Source organism: Copidosoma floridanum, unplaced genomic scaffold, assembly GCF_036245765.1.
Source record: "Copidosoma floridanum isolate Cflo_tuat_1 unplaced genomic scaffold, Cflo_Japanese_pri ptg000007l, whole genome shotgun sequence".
NCBI lineage: Eukaryota > Metazoa > Arthropoda > Insecta > Hymenoptera > Encyrtidae > Copidosoma > Copidosoma floridanum.
This window is the reverse complement of record NW_028321884.1, coordinates 10,665,701-10,686,343: the sequence shown is the minus strand read 5'-3', so window position 1 is coordinate 10,686,343 and position 20,643 is coordinate 10,665,701. Positions and strand designations below refer to the sequence as shown.

The following is a 20,643-nucleotide window of genomic DNA, read 5'->3' as shown; positions in this document are numbered from 1 at the left end:
AAAAAATTGAATACGGGACACCCACTCGCAGCGGACAAACTGGCCGATCGGTTCTCCACGCTATGGAGTCCGGCAGAGCACTGGCGCGTCGTTATTACAGCGATCGGCATACCGGCCAGGGCAGGAGAGTTGCTCGATAAGCCGCCGACTCCCCTTTCTCTTCGTCGTCGTCGCAGTGCATTAAAAAAAATAGTATACACGCCGTGCACATACGTATACGCATCTTGTGTGTACATTGCCGATCGGTTCCTCTCACCTGCTGGGTGTTGCTGCTGCCGTGACCAGGTGGCCTCTGGGCTGCTTTATCGGTCGAGTTTCAGCGTTTATATACTATTTTATAGTGAATAATTATGTAATATTAAAAGGTTCCGGAGGGGAGATTGAGAAAATCGGTTCGCTGCTCTTGTTTTCGTTTATTTCCTTATTATTGATATGCCACGACAATCAGCATGCACATATTATACAGTAATTCACAATTTTACAACAGTTTGGTTTTTTTCTTATTTTTTATTATTATTATTATTATTTTTTTTTTTTACACCATTACAATATATATAATTCACTCTGCTGGCCTGAGTCTGTATCTAACAAATACGTTTTTCCCGATTTTTTTGTTCTTGAGCGAAATCATGCGCTCGACGTGTGTTTCGATCACAGTTTGGATTATGTTTACGTTTGGTTTGTTCGTGCAAAATGTGAATAAACGGTTTTTCGGTAATTTTTTATAACGTGTCACGTTTTCGATACTGTTCGATCAAGACAAATTAAGTGTGATGCAATTTATTTCTTTTTTTTTTGTTTTTTTTTTACAAAAGTACGAATTTTTTTATTTCCGTAAATAATTGTGAAAAATGTTATTTGGCACTATGAGCAGACTTGGGTATTATTAATTAAATACATTTTTTCACTACTTGATGTACAATGTATAATAAAATTATTTTCAGCGAAAAATAGAATATTACAATATTTGTAATATTTTTTTAATTGTTATTGAATTATTTAGTTTTAGTTAAATAACTTAAATATTCAAACAGTGTAAGTTATATTTAAATTATACTTATTGTAAATTATATTAAAATTATTCCTATTATTAATATTTTATTAAATGATTATTTAAAATATTAATTATAATAGTATGATTTAAATATTCATTAAAATTGTAAATATACATATTTTTCTGAGTAATTCTTTTTTCTTTGAAAATATAAATGAATTTTTTGTAAAAAATTTTTTTGATCATGTGACTAGTAAAAAAATTCCCTTTCTGCACAAAAGATGTATTTTCTTAGAAAAAAAAATTTTTCAATATTCAAAAAAGTAATTACACCCAAGTCTGACGATGGATAAAATCAAATCATCGTCAACCGTTTTTGGATTGGAATTTTCCATCGCTGTTGGAACTCTGAAAAATTTGTCGTATTTTTCCGTCAATACTGGAAAGCTGAAAGTTTAAACGATCCAATGGTATCTTGTGGAAAAAAAGTTTCCAGCTTCAATTGTAACAAGATAACGTGAAATCGATGTAGGCGTCCAATACAATTTTTATCGGATCGTACAAACCTCTGTATCTATTGGATTTCAGTGACCAAACTCGAGGTACATCGATACAAAAATCAACGTTCAACAGTCCGCTCCGATGAACTTTGTTCAATCAAAGGGGATGTAATATAATATTTAATTTCTTTTATATTATTTTAAAAATTTTCAATTGGAATATCAACCACAACATTTGCTAATGGTTAATTTCCTATCAACAATTATTAAAGACTCGAAGGTACGAACAGTATATGTATATAGTTATTAATATAAAGTTACACACGGAAGGTATAAACAAATATATATTTTTTTGCATCGGAGGCAAAGAGTATACATTAGGACGATGACAAGTCAACGCCATCAGGTATGTCAACAATTTTTTTTTTTTTTTTTCTCATTATCAACGCTAAATCTCGATTGTTGTAGTAAAAAAGGCATGAAAGTCACTAGAACGATGATTCATAGAACGCGATGGTCTAAATATAGGCCATTTAAATAACATCCAAGTAGCAAAGTTTTTTCACCTACAACAATTGTCATCGGCAAACAATGCCATCATCGCCAACTCGTTTTATTTTTTTCCCAACATATATTACTATTAACAAGGTGTCGCATCATAACAGCATGATTGTCTCGATAAAAAACGCAATTCAACAAGTGACACTTTAGATATTATTGACAGAGCTATATATGGTATACAGTTCTAGGAGTTATCGAGAAGGCAAGTGTGCGTTTTAAAGTGATAGCATAAACAATAGACGATCATTGTAAGATACGAACGACATTCAGGTACGTGTTTCGAAAGTTGACTAAAATGACGAATGAATTGACAGTACGTGAGCGTCCGAGCAGTATTCTAAAGATAGAGCTACTCTTACATTGCTACTCTATTATGTTTCTTGAAATTTTATTACACAAAGGAAATATCTTATCTATTATTTGCACCAATGTACAAGTTTCACTTTACGTTTCGCATTGTATTAGGGGACAATTTTTAAAAAATTCTCAATATTTTATTGTTCTTATGGACTTCAATTTTTCATTTTTTAATACTGTTTTCACAAAAGTAAACAAATTTCAGAATATTCTGTATTTAATAAATACTAATGGTGTAGTATTTCATGGGAAAAAAAATTATCAATACTCTGTGATTATAAAACTGTATAATTTTAGTTAAAACAATTTAAATTTAATAAAAATGCAGATTTTTCATAAAATTTGCTTGTCAATACTAATATAAAAAACAATTATTTCCAATTTAAATGTTTTAAAAATATAAAAAACTTATGAGTTACGTTTACTTACAGTAAAATAATGAATGTAGAGAATAATAATCGAATACATCCAAATGTTGAATAAAAACATTGCCGTTACCATACTTACTTCAGTGGGCCAACAAATTGTATTGCAATAACAAACTTTTTTTTCTCACATTAAATCTAATTATCAATACAACCTTTAATTTTACAAAATATTTATTCCTCTGGTACGTCCACGATCGTGTCCCTCGTAACACTCTGTTCTGTGACCACCACCTCTTCTTCCATTATCTCCTCCACCTCTGGCATGTCCCCATCGTTGGCCGTCGACTCTATCTGGACAAGCGTCTCGTAAATAGACTCCTCCGGGCTGAGCGTCTCTTGCTTGGCGTAGTGGGCCGAATTTCTCCTGTCCAGTTTCCTTTCCACGACAACCGGCACCGGCTCGAAATCGTTGTCGGTCAGGTTCTCCAGCTCCGGCTCTTCGAGGAGGGCGTCTGCGGGGCCATCCGAAAGTATGGACGGGGTGGCCAAGACGTCCTCGTAGTCGTGGAATCGGCTGTCATCCGAGTTGTCGCAGCGGCTCTCCTCCGTATCCAGGGACGTTGCTGTGAAGTACTTCAGCTCGTAGTCACCCCCTGCTGAGCCTCTGTCTTCTATCACCACCTGTTGTGAGGTTTGTTTTATTTTTTTTTATTTTTTTTATACTGGCAAAACAATGAGTTTTGATGCGAAATTGTGAAAATATGTTAAACCGACTAATGAATTTATTTTTTTAACATTATTTTTTTTGTACAAAAACAGTGTTTACATACATAAAAAAAAAGAATATTTTCAAGCTTATCCGTATATTTCAAAGTGTATTTTGACGATTTTTTAGTTATAAAAAAAGTTAATATATAAATTTATATGAAAAAATTATAAATATATTACTATAAATATATTATCTTAGTAAACTTTAGAGATTTTTCTAAATTTTAACAATAATTTAAAATACTTATAACAATAAAAATTTATTTTAATTTACTGTAAAGTTAAAAAAAAATTATATTTTAATTTGATGTTTCTTCAAATGTACGATCATAAAATTAGTAGGATTATTATTCTCAAAATTAAAATCACTAGAATATTCTGAGAAAAAAAATAAAAATTAATAACAACCATATAAAATCATACTTATTTATTCAAATAATTTTTTAATATCCTCAAAACGCTAGTATTATATTAATAACACTTTTTGTATATATCAGAGTTAAAATGAATAAATAATAAAATAAATACTGCTCTGATTAAAAAAAATTTTTTAATTTCAGCTAGTAAATTTTTTTTTTAAATCTTCGGGATTTCTCTTTAGTACCTTTTTTCTATTTATTTAATTTTTGTAGATATATTTTTAAGTCCACAAAAATTTTTTTAAAGTGTCTTTTAAAGTGCGAAACGGTACCAAATTATACTAACGTAGATTGTCTCCTTTAAAAAAAAAAAATCTCACCTGTGTATTCAGAGAATAGCGGCTGGATTGCGAATCACCCCGATGCCGATCGAAAGATCGGCGCCGATTGTCGTCGGAGCGCGAGTGGTAAAGTTTCGGGTGGCGTGGCCTCCGCTGTAGATTCTCGCCACTATTGGCCCGAGCTTTGCCCTCGAGCCCTTCTGCGAGATATTTCGCGCAGTCAGCCGTGAAGCGCTCGATCGAGTACTTTCTGTAGTTTACAAGTTCAGTTTGAGTCGCGTACACGACTTGTGCATTTAAAGTTTTAATACAACATCGCGAAGGATGATTTATTTTTTTGACAGATATGCGTTGATACTCAGTTCTCAGAATTTTTCAATTTATTTAAATACTATTTTTTATGAACCAACTATCGTTGTTAACAATAAAATATATAACAGCATAGTTATAGTTAATTCTCATTATTTACAATTCTAAGATCGTGACTAAACAAAATATGTTTATATGCATAAAAAAATAGCTACATTAAAAAAAGGTTTAAAGGACTAATTATAATTTCTATAATTTCAATTAATTCATTGAAAATATTCTCACCTATAGTCAGATTTTCTCAAATCCGGACTTCGCCTAGACTCCAAGCTCGCCTTTCTCGAGCCCAGTGTTTTCTCCAATCGGCGCTCACCACCTATTCGGTCCAAAGACATTTTTCCAAAATTGGGTGACGAAATCTTTCGAAAATCACGGGGCGAGACTTTAGCCAAATCTCTAGTTGTTAGATCCTCGAGTATACGCATGTCTATGGAGCTCCTTTTTCGTGGTACAAAATCGTCGGGATATCTTATTGTAGAGCCTAAAAATCATTTATTATACTCTGGTATTTTAAGTTACACATTTTTAATTGATAATATTCAAATATCTGGTTGGTGTAAAATTTTTACAGTGATAAATGAATTAAAAAAGTTAATTTATAATTATTTCTATCATTAATAATTAATTCAAACAATAAATAATTATATAAATTAAGAAATAAAAAAATTCGAATGAAGTACCTAAAAAAAAAAAAAGATTACTCAACAATTTATTAGAATAATTACAATTCTACCAATTCTGCCATAATTTAAAAATAATTTAATGAATCAAAAAGTATTGTCAAAGAATAAAATTTAGTAATTTTCAAGAAATTTTTTTATTTTTTTTTAAAAAATAGAATATAATAGTATTAAAACATTTAAAACAAATTACTAACGTCTCCAAAACTTTGAGGCAAATAATAATTCTTATTATAATAATATAATTAAAATTAAATATAAATAATAGTTAAAATAACAATAGTACTAGTAGTAGTAATAATAATAATAATAATAGTAATAATAATAATAATAATAATAATAACAACAATAAGAAAATTATAGAATAATAAAAAAAAAATTTTATGACGATGTTTGATAATTAGACTGACAAAAAAGTAATTATTAATTAATTTTTACTAATATGTTTAAATAAATAATACAAAAAAAATAAACATAAATTTTGTTAATACTTTAAAAATGAGATTTAATAAGCCCGGATTTTTCTACACCACTTATGTACACGAATTAGCGAAAACTATTAAAATAATACGAAACAATTAAAATCAAAGATTCCAGCGTAATTGTGTTTATGAAAAAAAAATAAAAAAAAAAATTTAGACACAAGAAAACATACTTGAAAGCTTAGTAGACAAATTTCGGTTGAGGGCCGCGGTTTTCTTCGCCTCCTCGAGATCTTCGGCGTCCTCGATCTTTGTCTGACGAGCCAACTGGTGTCGCCTAGCCGTGTCGGACCGGTCCTTTATTTTCAACGTCACCGGACCCTTTGTACTCGGGATGTGCAGATCCATGGCCATCGAAACTTGGCTCCCGTTTAACCTCTGGAGCTCGAAGTTTTCGCGACTCGTCTGTACATATAGAAATGGGTTTCAAATTCTCGTTTATCTGCTCTTGTTAAGTCATGATTGAGGAACGTTCCGACAGTTATAAAGTGTCTCAGGTAAAAACCCTATAGGCATATAATTTCGGCTGTAGTGGAGTTTGCGTAGTTGGTAAAGTTACTGCTCAGAAATTCTGAGCACACTTATTCATAAGTCCACTTTTACTTTTGTATAGTAAGTCCAAGTGTGTTACAATAACGTTTTAACCGCATAGTTAAAAATAGCGATTTTACAAAATTCGATATGTCAATTTTAATAAGAATTTTTTAAATATCTAAAATGATTTTTTAAATAACCATTTTGTTAGCTCTGTCAAATAACAATCCATTTTATTAATTTTTTGTGTAACTGTTTATAATAATAAAATATTATTTTTCTTAATTTAATTATAAATGAACTTTTTGAATAATTCTGTTTAGTTATGTGTTATTAGTGCACTGTTGGAAAATAAACTTAAAATCAATATGTATCTAATGAATATTCCAATTTATTGTTATTTCTCTTCCAAAACGTAATGCAGTATCTCCAGAAAAAAAAAAAAAAAAAATCATTATTTAGCAAAATAGATTTTTTAAACTTTATTACAAGCTCGTGTGAACGCGTCGAAATCCAAACGCCCCATCACACGATCAACCGCGTGGAAGAAAAAAAATTTTTTGTCGCAAGCTGCCCACCTGGTGTGGACTGTACCCCGGATTGTCCACCGAAATGGCGTGTCTCTTGAGCAGCTCGGGGTTGAGTAGGGCGCACCCGCCAGCGGTGGACGAAGCGGCGTACCTGCCGGACTGTCTCGCCCCGCGGGCCGTGCCCAGCCTCGTGGGTGACTTTTTGTGGGCGTCGAGGACAGGAGCACTGGGACTCCTCTTCATGGGCCTGGTGACCCCGCGGTCCTCGAGGGCCTTGGAAAACTGGACGAACTCGGCGGTGAGCAGCTGCCGGCGTCGCGAGGACTCGCGCAGGCTCGGGCTCGGGCTGCGGTTAGTCCGAAACAGCCCGAGCTGGTGGTCCCACTTGCTCGTCTGGCTCGAGGTGGACTTGCGGCTGCGCTGGTGGCTCTTGGCCCCGGTTTTCACGCTTTGGGTCTGCTGGGCGTTGTTGAACCGGAAACGCGCTGGCATGACCTTGGCTGCGCTGTCGCGGGCCTCGAACGTCATCACGCACGCCGCGACGACTATGAAACCTGCACGTGGGGATTCAACGGTAAGGATTATGTTATATATTGGCGTTGGATCAACAAAGCTGGGAAACGGGCCAACTTTGCGGCCTTTGTTCGTGAGCTTGTGTGCCGTGGGTCGAACTTTTAATTGAGTTTGCCGAAGGAATACTGGTTGCGTGCCGGTATAGGGAGTTTGTTCGAAAAAGGCTAGTTATCGCATTTACAATTTTATACATTAGTTAATTAATATGCTTGATGCAATTTTACAAACCCTTCTTTATTAATCAATTTGCTAATATGGAGTAAAACTGCGAGTAAAACGAGTTTTTCAAAATCCTCAAGAATAATATTTATTTTTCGTTTAATTTAAGCTTTTTTTTGAACGATCGCCCACAATATTGGCAAAGTGATTTTGTAAAAGTAGAAATTTCATTGTTTGTACCGCAACGAGTAAACATTTAAGACTATCAGAAATTAAGAATAAAACAAATAGTTTTTCCAATATTTTAAAGTGAATTTTTTAATTTTCAACAATTATAAAATTTGGTATGGTATTTCTGAAAACTCCTGTTTCGTATTGAACAATTTCCCTGTTATCAAACATCAAAGTAAATAGCAACCTAATTAAAATTACTACAAATATTGAAGCATATACGAGAACCCCTAAGATGTACACCCTTTTCGTTTCTGTGGTTTTCAAAATTCCCGTGGTACCTCAATTACAAAATTAAATTCTTTTTTTTATATCATAACGGCACAGTTAACCGATAACAATCGCTGTAATTAAGCGCTCTTTGCTACTGTTTTTCTCTCCCCTTTTCAACATTCGACTCGCCCACCTATCGTTGGACCACCGATCCATCACGAACCACAAAAAAAAAGAAAAATTCTATAATCAAAAAATCATGAATATTATCAAAGATACACAACATACACGAAGTGCCAGACAGATGTACCTATAGTCCACAGGTAGACCTCTTATCGCGTGTGGGAGACACCTGCGGGCACTCTCTCTCTCTCTCTCTCTCTCTCTAGCGTTATATTTGGGATTCGCAGGTGTTTGCCGAGCGCTCATCCTCTGCTAAATAAACGTGCCCGCACGTACAGCTCCAGATAAGCGACAGACGTCGTCGCTTTCTACCCTATACGGTTACCGTATGTGTAATAACGAGGATGAGACAGTTGGATGCGACGTGTGGGCTCGCGGGATTGCAATTATGGCTGGTGGCTTTGCCTATATATTACTACGTGTGCGTGGATTGCCGAGCTTGACACGCGAATGGTTTCTTGGGAATTAAATCATGAGAGGTTTTCGGAGGTCAGGTTTGTTTAATCAGTACGCGGTCCCTAGTAAATTCGTAGTCATTAAGCTACCCTTATTTGTAAAGAGGATGGACTGAGTCCAAAAGACTGGGCGTTTATTTGTTGAATATTCAGTGTTTTACAATCATTTTCAACTTGTTTATTGAGATATTTAATCCACATGTTCGGCGAGTGTCATAGCTCAGTCGATAGAACGACAACTTTGTCATTTGTAGCTATAACTTGGTTCGGTACTTATACAATACCGATGGATAGTCTTGCTCTCATTGACACGAATAAATTAAATAGATTATCTACAACTTAAGTGATTTACTTATACCTTTTTGTTTTACTGATTGCAATACGATGATATACCTAATATGTAAAATTCCTATCATTATAATTTTTTAGTCACATGTATTTTTATTCTATTACAATGATAATAATTATAAAAAAAAATTATAATAACAATAACACTTAAGATGGGAAAAGATTTTTTCATTTTTTTTTTTTTCTGTAATATCCAATATTTTTCACGATTGTTAAATAAAATGTGAAGGGAAGATAGTTATTTAATCAACTACATCCAGTTACCGTATGTAGACTAATTATCAGCAAAGGTGGGTACGAATACATTTTAAAACAATTTGTTAACAATTTTGTTCAGTAATAATTTTTCAATTGAGAAAAGTTTGATTATTCCTGCTTTAAACTACAGTACTAGATTAAATTGGTTCTTAAAATAATAATAATAAAACAAAATAATAATAAAACAATAATTATAAGAATAAAAAATGATAATTATAGTAATAAAATAAATATAATTTTAATAGTAAAAATAATAAAAAAATGTTTCAAAAAATTATAACAATAAAGTAAGCATAACTTTAATAGTAAAAATAACAAAAAAATAAAAAAATAATTATAATAATAAAAATAAAATAATAACAATAAAATAATAACAATAATTGTAATAATCGTAAAAATAATAATAGTAATAATTATGCATTATATTTTGAAAGGAATAAAAATTTTGTAAAATACAGATATTGAAATATTTGTCCGAATACATAATATTAAATAAAATTTTTTAAAAATGTACTTAAAACAACATTTTGCTAGAAAATTTTTTATTAATTATTGTATTTATATAAAATCTCCCAAGAAAAACAGTGTGTTTATATTGAAAAAAAAAATTGTACTATTAATTATTCAAAAATAATTGTAATAAATATGACCAAGTTTTTTTACAAGCGTAACAGTGTGGTATAATGAATTTACGTTTATTAACAAAAATAAAAAAAATATTTCTTAAGAAAAAAGAAGAGGAAATAAAATTTTTAAACGATTACAAAAATATTCTTACAGAGAAAAAAATTAATAAATAAAAAACCCCGAAAAACCTTAAAATAATAAGTGTTGATCATTCTCCCGAAGCACCTCCTTACCAATATCTTCCCTACTTAACAATGGAAAAAAAATCACAAGAAAAGCCATCTCTGAGCCCAAAAACAGGATCGTCCACAGCATTGGGCTCCGACTGCGCTGCCCGCAACCGCCTCTATAGCTCAGGGGTTAGAGCACTGGTCTTGTAAACCAGGGGTCGAGAGTTCAAATCTCTCTAGGGGCAATTTTTTTTCTAATTTTACCTGTCACCCCCTCAGCCAACCCTGTCGAATCGTCCAACTTTCGCGACGCTTAATCAACCCTTTGTACCTCAACTTACGCATTATCTTCCAAGCGCCTGTTGTACATCCACCGCACATACCTACACGCGTCGTATATGCTCTCTCGCAGTTACCATAGCTTATTGTATAGGGTATACGTGTACATAAAACGCACCACCACCACGTGCGCTCGATCGATCGACGTATAGGTATACGCGTCGCGAGAGTCCCGGCCTACTTTCCCCCTCGCAGCGGCAGCTTATTTTCCAGACGCCTGTCGCTCCGCTCCGTTTTATATTGTTGTGTACCATTATGCTCTCTCTTTGGTACTGTCCGCGTTGCCCCACCTCTCCCCATTGTTCTCAACTAGATCGCGATTAGCTCAGAGCCTTTACGCTGCAGTTGTATCTATGTATGCATGTATACGTTCAACAGAAGCGCTTGGATGGAAATACACGAGCTTTTGCTGCGGATCGAGACTGCTGAGTTTGCAACGTTTGAGCTTTACGATTGTTCTCTCCCTCCCACCATCTGCTTGGAAGTACTGTTGTATGATCCATAATCCTATATTATGTCACGTACAATAAGGGGAAGAATAAATTGAATTGGGATTTGAGGGGTGGGATAAGGGGTGGTGGTTGTTGTTGCTGCTCCACTTACCTCCGAAGCCCATGACTATGGGTCCAGCGTAGCTGAGGTTGTTGAGGTGAATACCTCGAGACTCGTTCTTGACTCTTACCGTCAAGTTGCCGCGGATCTCTTGCGCTACGGACAACTGATCTGCGTAATAACCTGTTTGACAAAAGGAAAAAAAAGTTTTCTTCTTTTTTTTTTTTATGATTATTGATTGATTGATTGATTGCTACGAAGAAAGCCTTTGTGTGCATCCCCTTTTTGAAAACTCGCATTATTTTCAATTTACATTTTTCCGCTTTTTCCTTTAATAGAGTTCACCATCAAATTTTTCTGATAAAACTTTGATTTTAAATCGATCTGCTGGTCGCAGCATTTATCATACCGGCTACTGTTAAACTCTTTACACACTTCCGTTAGCAAGTATTGGATTTACTCGTACTAAATCCCTGTTTATTAGCTCGATGCGAGATGATTAATAGCAGAGATACCAAAGCCGCGTTGATTAATCTACTTTGCTCGAATTTGTTATTTATGCCTTCGTACAACGACGTAATATTTGACGAGCAAGGAGGGTTCTCCCGAAACGAGATGAGACAAAAAAAATATTCTTTTGTTTCTACATTCAGCGTTACCCGCAAGCGTATTAAAAGCAACAATAATTGGATTCACGAGATAAACCAATTTGATATTCCTTGCAAACATAATCACGTTCAACGATAAACGGCAGAATGGCAAAATAACACGTCCAAGCAAATATTGCACGCAAAGCCCATCATCAGCTGTCATCAGCACGTATACCATCCTCGTTGGTTGGGCATATAATTACCAATGGTAGCCATACAGGCGCCCAGCAGCATGAGCAGCAAACCAACCCCTAGAGCCTTGCAGGCATGCCAGAGACAGCGCGTTGTTGCCTTGCTCCTCACCACCTGTACGCACACGTATACTCATATTAATTTGGATGATTTGCTTGTTGTACCGGATGATCAGCACCTCGTCTTACAGAGCATCTTTGGCTACGGCACGCGCGTGAGAGGGTCGTGTCGAGTGTGGATTAACGCGGATGATGCTCCTTTTTTTTGTACCCCCCCTCCCCCCCCACCTGGGTTGTGTGCGAGAGCGGGGGATCGATATCGAGGTGGAGTGTATGGTATCATCGGGCTTCTGCGAGCTGTTTGCGGTAGCGCGTGCTAACGAGACGGGAAGTGTGTTGCTCGGTTTTCGAGGACCCGGATGTGAGGGGGAGGGAGTGGTGTTTTTTTCCTCACCGAGGATGCTGGGGTGGCTTTGTTCATCGATCTGGATTTTTCGGGTAGGTAAACAAGTGGTTGGGCTTTTCGTCGTGGGAACTTGTTGTTGTGGGCTTTTGTGGAATTATTGATAGGTACTGGACACGTCGGGTAAGCTCTTTTCATGTTTTCTTGGGGTGTTCCAATAATTTTTTTTTTTTTTTTTTTCATTGCGGCATTGGTTCTTTTTAGTTTTTACTTTCATTCGTTTCAACTGTGTGTTAAAATAAAGAAATTCACTCAAACTATTTTTTAACATTTTATATGAGTCGTTAGTTTTATGAATAATAACACTTTAGCCATGCAAGAAAACAAAAATTAATTCATAGCAATTAATGCATGATAAAACTTTATGAAACAATAAATAAGTAAACTAGTTACTTTAAAAAATTCAAATAGCAATCGTGATTAATATTTTAAAAATACCGTATTTTTTAAAATTTATTATATTATCGTTGAGTTTCATTTTAACCATAAAATTAACAAAATAATATTCAATTTTTTATTTTAACTTATTATATTTTATGTTTGGATGTGATAAATAAAAAAAAATAATCAACAAATTCTTAGCATTTTTTGATTTTGTACGAAATTTTCAAGTTTTTTGGCGAGTAGTCAGACGGGGTTAGTTAATATGAATCGTACATAATAGTACTTATCTCTTTTTAATCAAAGATAATTTATGTGATAAAAAGTAAATTTAATTCTTTTGATTTAGTAGAAAAAAAGGTATACCGTATAATTTTTAGCTAAATAATAAAAACAAATTTTCTTAACCACAGTCACCTCTTTGTTTTCTACCAAATTAAAAACAATACGAAAAAATAAATTATTTTCAACCATTAAATCTGACAGTAACGAGACCCTCTTAGCCCCCTCATCAGCGAATAGAAAATCCCAACATATAAATACGCACAAAATCCTACATTTAATCAAATAAACCCCAAGTATTAGTAATTAAAAAAAAAAAGAAAAGAAAATCCAAGTTATCATTTACGTGCTCGCGTTAGATGGGCGTTGGATTAAAATGGAAATTCGAGGACGTAGGAATAAACTCGCATGTGTGATTGTTATAATTCTCCTCGAATTTGGGGGTCACCGGAGTATTTAGGAAATTACTTAGACAGGAAAAAGCTCAACTGTCGTGGCTGCCTTTTTTTTGTTTTACCTCGTTGCCCGTGATAGTTGGGACGTACACATGGCTGGTCAGTTTTTTTGCCATTGTTCTCTCGAACAGTGCGCGAGAAGTTACTTCTTTGTCATTAGTACTTTTAGGAAAGGTAAAGAGTTTGTAAACTTGGTCTTTCGGAAGCTGCTCCTTTTCTTGTGTAAGAGTTCGGCTGACTTGATTTTTTTTTTTTTTTTAATTGTGGAGAAGTTTGTGTGACATTTTTGTCGATATCCATTTTGCGGAAAAAAATTCTGAGATAATTAAAACTGCTCACCGATATGAATTCGAAGAGTGAGATTGTATTTAAAACTGTGTATATAGGAGGGAGAAAAAGGTCACGTTGAATTTTTAATAGAGTTAAGAGAACCTTCCAGTTTCAGAATAGTTAAAGTTGTACTTGTGGGCATGATTTTTAAATTATTCCAGGGAGCTTTCCGAGAGTCCAGAAAATTTTATGAATTTTATTTTTCCCCTCTTCAGAAATGAATGCAAAAAACGTGGAAAAAAAAAGATATTGGGATACCAAAATGAAATATAAAAAAAACACACTTTAATTAATTACGAATTACCAATTTGTAATTATTTAGTATCTATGCTTTTACTCTGAAAGTTAAATCTTTATGGCCATTTGATTTTTTACAATTCTATATTAAGTACGAGAACTAGAGTCACCGATCAAATAACAAATTATTTTACTGATGTAGACCGATACAGTTGAGATGAATCAAATAAAAAATATTTAAATATAATTCGTAATCGAAAATAGTGCGCAGTATCCTATCAAGCAAGTGTACCAATAAATAATGCATCTCACGCCTCAACAGAGCACTCTGCTCACGTATCTCTAAAAGCCACAAAAAATACGAGTCCATTGTACAGATTGACCGCGATAAAATTTTATTCCTCCAACTTCGTACCTGAACATTCCAATTGGCTCCTGGAGCGTAGGCTCGTCTCTGGGTTCCTTGCCAGTGTAAACTGCCCTGTGTCATCCTGCGGTTCTCGGCACTGGACCTTTTCATAAAAAAAAAAAATCTTATTTCTACGAAAAAAACAACACCCTGGAGCCCGTGCCTTGATTTTTTGATAAAGAAATGCCCCACGGGAAAAATAACCAAAACCATTGACCCAAAAAACTGTACTCTTCGGCCACGTAACCCTCGATCGGTGGAAAAGTGTCCTCTTTTATTGCTTTTTATCAGGCAGTGATGAAAAAAAGAAAAAAAAAATGCTTTTCTCCAACTTCCTTTATAACGGCCGCAGGGGCCAACAAAGTTTTTATTCAACCACCGATAGCTTTTGGGGTACATATGTGACGAAAGTTTTCATACTCGTTGACAAATGAAAACCAGCCCCCAATTCATGTGTAGTTGTTTGCTGTTCGATTGGATTTTTATAAGTATCATTTTAAATTAAATCTCGCATTTACGGTGTACGTACGCAACACTGATGGCGCAAATGTTTCGGAAAAGTGAGTCATCGCAGTGAAAAGTGTCCGAAGGTAATGGCTCACGTAAACCACAAACGAGACGTTTCCAACGCGATGTTGCGGATTAAATTTGTAAATATACGATTGGCTTTAACGGTCCACGTGCGCTGTTATCTCGTGTTTTATGGACCACAGGAATACGTGAAATAGATTGTTTGTTTGGAGATTTTTTTAGGAGTGGTGCGATTTTTTTTTTTTCAACGCAGATGTTCGTAATGGATAAAGTTTCGTTTCAGGGGAATCACCGCGATAAAGCAAGTTACCCAAGCAATCGTATTTTAGTTCTCTTAAGCAGGTTCTCTTATAAAGTTTTCACGCGGACGATTTCGATAAAGTTTTATCGTTCATGTAGGAACTGATCATATTTACTGGCCTTTTTATTATAATTTTTCACATTTTTTTTTACACTAATGGTTCCTTTCATTTTTTTCTGTCAACGATATAAACAAGGTGATTTTCTTATGGTAATGTCGAAACTTTAAATATACATGGAAAGCCTAGGAAGTTTAAATTTTGCTACTTTCACCATCTGTTCCAAGAAATTTCAATGTCCAATGGAATGTAAGTACACGAAAGTCATAGTTTACCATTTTTGTTATCTATAAGATAAAAGTGAACATGATGGCACTATAACGGTACGACCACCGGATGACAGTGAAAAAGACAGATAGATATATTGTTATAAATCAGATAAAGTATTTGCATGAGGTTTTGCTATATATGATACAATGCGGCTCGTCATTGTACTTATACTGTGGTCTAACTGTAGTGTAGTATAATAAAGCTCCTCTCGGTTATTGGCTATGAATAAATCACTTGAAACGTAATCTCCAACCGAACACCGCACTGTGAGAAATTAAAATCTCCAAGATCTCCGTTAGTTTTTTATAATTGGACTCTGAAATTTTAATGAACGCGCCGATCGGTCTTTATTTAAATGGTTGCTGATTGATTTTTATTAGTATTTTTTTTTTTTTACTTTTTATGAAAAAGAGAGAAGCTTCATTGGTGTGAGGGTATCGAAGAGTTGCGAAAATAAAGATTAGACTTTGGAGGAAAATTTTTCGCTCGATCGTGATATGCTTACGCGATGGAGGTGCACACGTGAGCTGAAGCTCGAAGCGTATCGATGAACTAGTTTCTTCTGCTCGTCGATTCTCCAATGGACTGTTAATGAAAACGTGATACTAACACGTGATCCAGTTTGTGGGTAATTCACTGTCATAATGTTCAACACCCTTTGATTGGTCGTTATTTGTAACCAAATTATATAAGTTGTGCTTTTTTTTTTGAAAAGTTTTGATTATCATTATCTTGATTATTTATCATATACGTTTTTTTTTATCAATCAATGCAGAATAAATGAAAACTTTAGCACACAAAATCTGTCCTCCAAGAAAGGACAGTGTTTGTACATTGAATGTTGACAGTAGTTAACTACGTTATTCGCGAACTTGCGTCTGTTACTGCTGTGGTAGTTAATACTATGATAGTAAATCGATGGTTACGAGCGAGAAAGAGCAGTACGCTGTACCTAGTTTCGGAGTTTGTAGCTAAAAGCAGTTAGTTCAAATTCTCATGAGAAAAAGTGCTGTTTCGGAAGTTCTTTGGGTGAGAAGCAGCTCAGTAAGATGGTTTTTAAACTTGGCAATGTTAATAAGTCTGTTGCTTTATTTCGAATATAAATAAGTGGCCAAATTTAAGGTAATGACTGAATTTTTTGCTCACATTTTTCACTAGAGCCAAAAGTGTAATTGTAATAAATATGATATTAATAATTTTCTTTTTCAAATAGAAAGAAAATTTTCCAAATTAATACTAAGCACCATATTATTTTTCCATGATTTTTTTTGTACTTTTAGAGAACGAGAATAATTAATTTTTTTTAAATCAAAATACAATAAAAGAGATCTTACTATGTGGATAAAGTTTTTACTATGTATAAAAAAATTAGAAAAGGATTTTATTTGCAATTTTTTTGCAGATGACTGAATTAAACGGTTTCTAGCAGGATTAAATCGTGTATGACAAATCATATCCAGTTTTCTGTTTAAAAATGTGTACTTATTTTGTAACCAATAAATTGTAGCATAGTTTTATTTAACATGTACATGTAACTCTGAAAATCATGTAATTTATTAATTAATTATTATTTTTTGGTGCACAAATGAGAAGACAAAAATATTCAACTAATTTAATTTTACAAAAAAAAAAACCCTACGAACTGAAGATAATATCTTTGTAAAGGTTAGCTTTTGAGATAAATTAAATATCGAAATTAAAACATTTTTTAATTATTATCTTGTCAGCAAACTAACAAAATTATTGAAATTGGTTGCTTTTTGGCCGGAAACTTAACTAATATTATTACCCGCAATGATCAAAATTCGTGCTAGTTAATGTAAATTTTTTTAAAATTATTTAAGCATTAGTCAGTACTAGATGCTTGAATGATTATATACCATTCTTACACAAATTTAATATAAGATGTATAACAAACAGGTTAATTACAATGTTATTTAACACAAATTTTATTCTGTTAATGTTCTTAGAAAACTATGCCTCATACAAATTTGAATTCTATGGGTGTTTTTCAAAATTTTTTTATCACAAAAAACACATGAGGAGAGTTTTCAAAGAGTTATGTAAAATCTGTTTTTTTCCCACAGTATTTTGAAAAGTATACGTTGGACGGAACTTTGTTACAGTATGTTTCGTAAGTCATAATGAGCTTCATGTTTTGTTTAGTACAGTTTTTAAAGTGCACTTTTAAAGCTCGAAGTTTGGATCCATAATCATAGAACAGCGTAATTTATAATCCTATTAGTAGCTTATACAGTAATTGAATAATAATTTTGCGTGTTTGTAAAGTTTTAATGGAAAATAAATTTATAATAACTATATTTAATATCCATGATTTTAGAGTTTTGATGGAAAATAAATTTATAATAAATATATTTAAAATCTTCAAAACTCAAACTTTTGATAATTGAACAAAAAATCTAAAGAAATATGACCTTGTTTCAATTTAGTTATACGAAACAATGTAAAACGTGTAAACATGTAATCTGTGGGTATGAGTTGTTTTCGAAATTCTAAGCTCGCAAGAGTACACATCTTATGCAGATGAGCATCTCTGGGGCACTGATAGTAGTACCTTTTGATTTAGATACTTACTAAAAAATAAAAAAAATAAAAATCATAAAAAATATTTAAACAGCTGCTTTAACTATTTTAATGGTAAAAAAAGAGAACACAATCTTTTAACAATTTTTTTATTTAGCTAAAATAATATAATAAACAAGTTTAATTAAAAAATAATTAGGTACAGTGACAAATTTTAATCATTTAGTTTCAATAATAATAATTATAGTAATAATAATAAAAATAATAATAATCATAATTTCTTCACCGATTTTTCAAGTATTAATTAGTTAAATCAACTCAAATACAGCTTCATACATATATTTTCTTACTCGAACAGAAAATGAATAAAAACTTTAATCGTCAGTCATCCATCTAAATTAATACGTTGAATTTAGTCTCTAAATTTTGACAATGAAGCCAAGTATTATTTAAAATTTTATTCACATAGTTTTATTATAATTTTTTTTCTTTTTGGAATGGAATATTTAATATTAACTTCTGTTACATGGATTCAAGAACGTTTTTTCTTGCAAATTAAAAAAACACATTAGATTTTTTGTTCTAACTTTTTGTTTTAAGTTTGTAAGAAATAAAAATTCGTATTTTAGATTCAAATGAACGCTCTTGATTTTGATTGAAAATAAATAATTTTTGCCAAGTCATTCCTTACTCAATTATTATCAAAAAAAGGTAGCGAAAAACCAAACAGTCTCGGAAAAAGATGCTTTATATGTCCAACTCACCTCCGGGCCACCGCTGAATCTCGAGCATCAAATCATCTTATCCTAGTCTCTTTTAAAAAAAATCCAAGATCCTCTTTCACTTCCGATCATGTAAAATTACATCTGTGAATACTCTTGCAAATGAGGATAAAAGCTCTCTCTCCATTTCAGCGTCACATCGAGCAACGCTGATATCCGCGAATACGGTATTCTTCGTTTCCTCATTACTCCGCTAATAACAATATCTTTTCTTGAGTGCTGTGCATTTTTTTTTCTGATATTTTTTTTTTTTTTTTTTTTTTTCTCAAATGAAACTTTTAACACAAAAGTTGTCACAGCTATTTTATCTTTGTTTTAATTTTAATTACGTTCGAAGTATCGTACACTCGAGAATTTCAATTTTAATGATCCCCGGAAACAAGAACCTCTATTTACGAGCGGTTCGATCGAAAGAGCCTTTAATTAAACGAATATCGATAGCCGAGGGTGAAAAATTGACGAGCGAGCCGATTCGGGTACTGGAAGATAAGAGTTTGTTTATTCCAACGTCACGTGCACTTTTCAGGTGGCAATTCTTCACCCGCGAATCGACGGATTATTTTCGGACCTTAAATCTTTGATAAAGCCAATTCGTATTTTCATCCCAGCCCCGGCGTGCCACTTTTCCAGCCCCCTCGACTCGCGATACAGACAAAGGAAATTTTCCCGAGATCACCTGAATCCCTCGCAGCCTCAAATCGATTCATGACCACCATAAAAATAGAACACCTGAGAAGTCGAAGGCAAAGAAAAGCCCCACTCACTCAGAGTCACGTTTCCCCGAAGCGCAAACAAGCACAAGAGCACGTTTCCCCGCACCACATCGACTAATCTTCCTTTCCACCACATCAACAGCCACGAAAAAGCTCTCTCCTGTACTGTCTAAAAAAAAAAAAGAAAAAAAAAGCACACCGCCAACAACAACAACAAAGGGACACGCCGAAAGAGCTGCGGGCCAAGCGCTCAGCTCGTCTGACCAAACGCGTAGTGCAACCACTCGAGCAACCCTCCAAGCTGTACTCCTTGCCCCCTCTGCTCTTGCAAGCCCGTCCAGGGAGTGCCTCATCCCCCTTTCGAGCTTGCAGCAACAACAGTAGCAGCAGCATCATCATCGCATCACCTGTTGGTTCGTTGGCTGCCGTGCCAACTTGTCGACGGTCCAGCTGCGACGGCAGCGACCCCCACAGCCGAGCTTTTGCGCTTCTGTGCTGCACGCAGGCGCCGATCGATCTATAGGCAGCTCTTTTCCCGTTGTGTATTTATTACTTGGCTTGCTTTTTTTTTTTTTTTTTTTTTTTTTTTCTAAGCTGTCGAGCGTTGAGACCACAAATTTTCGGCTACCGATAGTTCTTTCGGGGCTTTTGGTTAAGCTTAAGGTTTAAGCTGTTCGACTCTCTTGGCTTTTAAGTTTTTCGCTGTTTCTTTTAGTTTGGCGATTTTTTTTTTTTTTTTTTAATGATGAAAATAACTGCTTAAAAGAAATAGGGGAAACAATATTATTACTAAGCTTGATTGATGAACGTGATGTTTGCTGTACATTTTTTTGAGTGTAAAATCTTCCTGTAACTAGTTTTTTGTTTCAAAAGTATGATAAAAAATATTCATATTTATTACCGTGGGTTGAATTTTTTGCATTTCCACGAATCATCAAATACTGAATATACACTTGGTGACATCTTCATGTCGCTGTTTGAATCATCTTATTTATACGTTTTGTACCTCCAATAGGTATGGATCCAATAATTCAAGAGTATCTGGCTATCACGAATATATTCCTACTACTGGTACATTATTATGTTCGTTGTCTT

The 20,643-nt window shown here is 33.8% G+C and overlaps 1 protein-coding gene and 1 non-coding gene across 2 annotated transcripts; one reads left to right on the top strand and one right to left on the bottom strand.

Annotated features, from left to right (window-relative positions):
• Positions 1–1,857: 1,857 nt before the first annotated feature.
• On the bottom strand, positions 1,858–19,054 carry LOC106639028 (uncharacterized). Its single transcript, XM_089588483.1, has 9 exons — positions 18,818–19,054; positions 14,356–14,452; positions 11,805–11,907; positions 11,003–11,134; positions 6,892–7,397; positions 5,953–6,184; positions 4,843–5,098; positions 4,288–4,498; positions 1,858–3,461 (listed from the first exon to the last, which is right to left on the bottom strand). Exons 2-9 carry the CDS (start codon positions 14,428–14,430, stop codon positions 3,012–3,014), a joined length of 1,965 nt encoding a protein of 654 aa, XP_089444609.1. The 5' UTR covers positions 14,431–14,452; positions 18,818–19,054; the 3' UTR covers positions 1,858–3,011.
• On the top strand, positions 10,233–10,305 carry TRNAT-UGU (transfer RNA threonine (anticodon UGU)). The gene has a single exon. It is a non-coding gene; the product is annotated as a tRNA-Thr (tRNA).
• Positions 19,055–20,643: the final 1,589 nt, after the last annotated feature.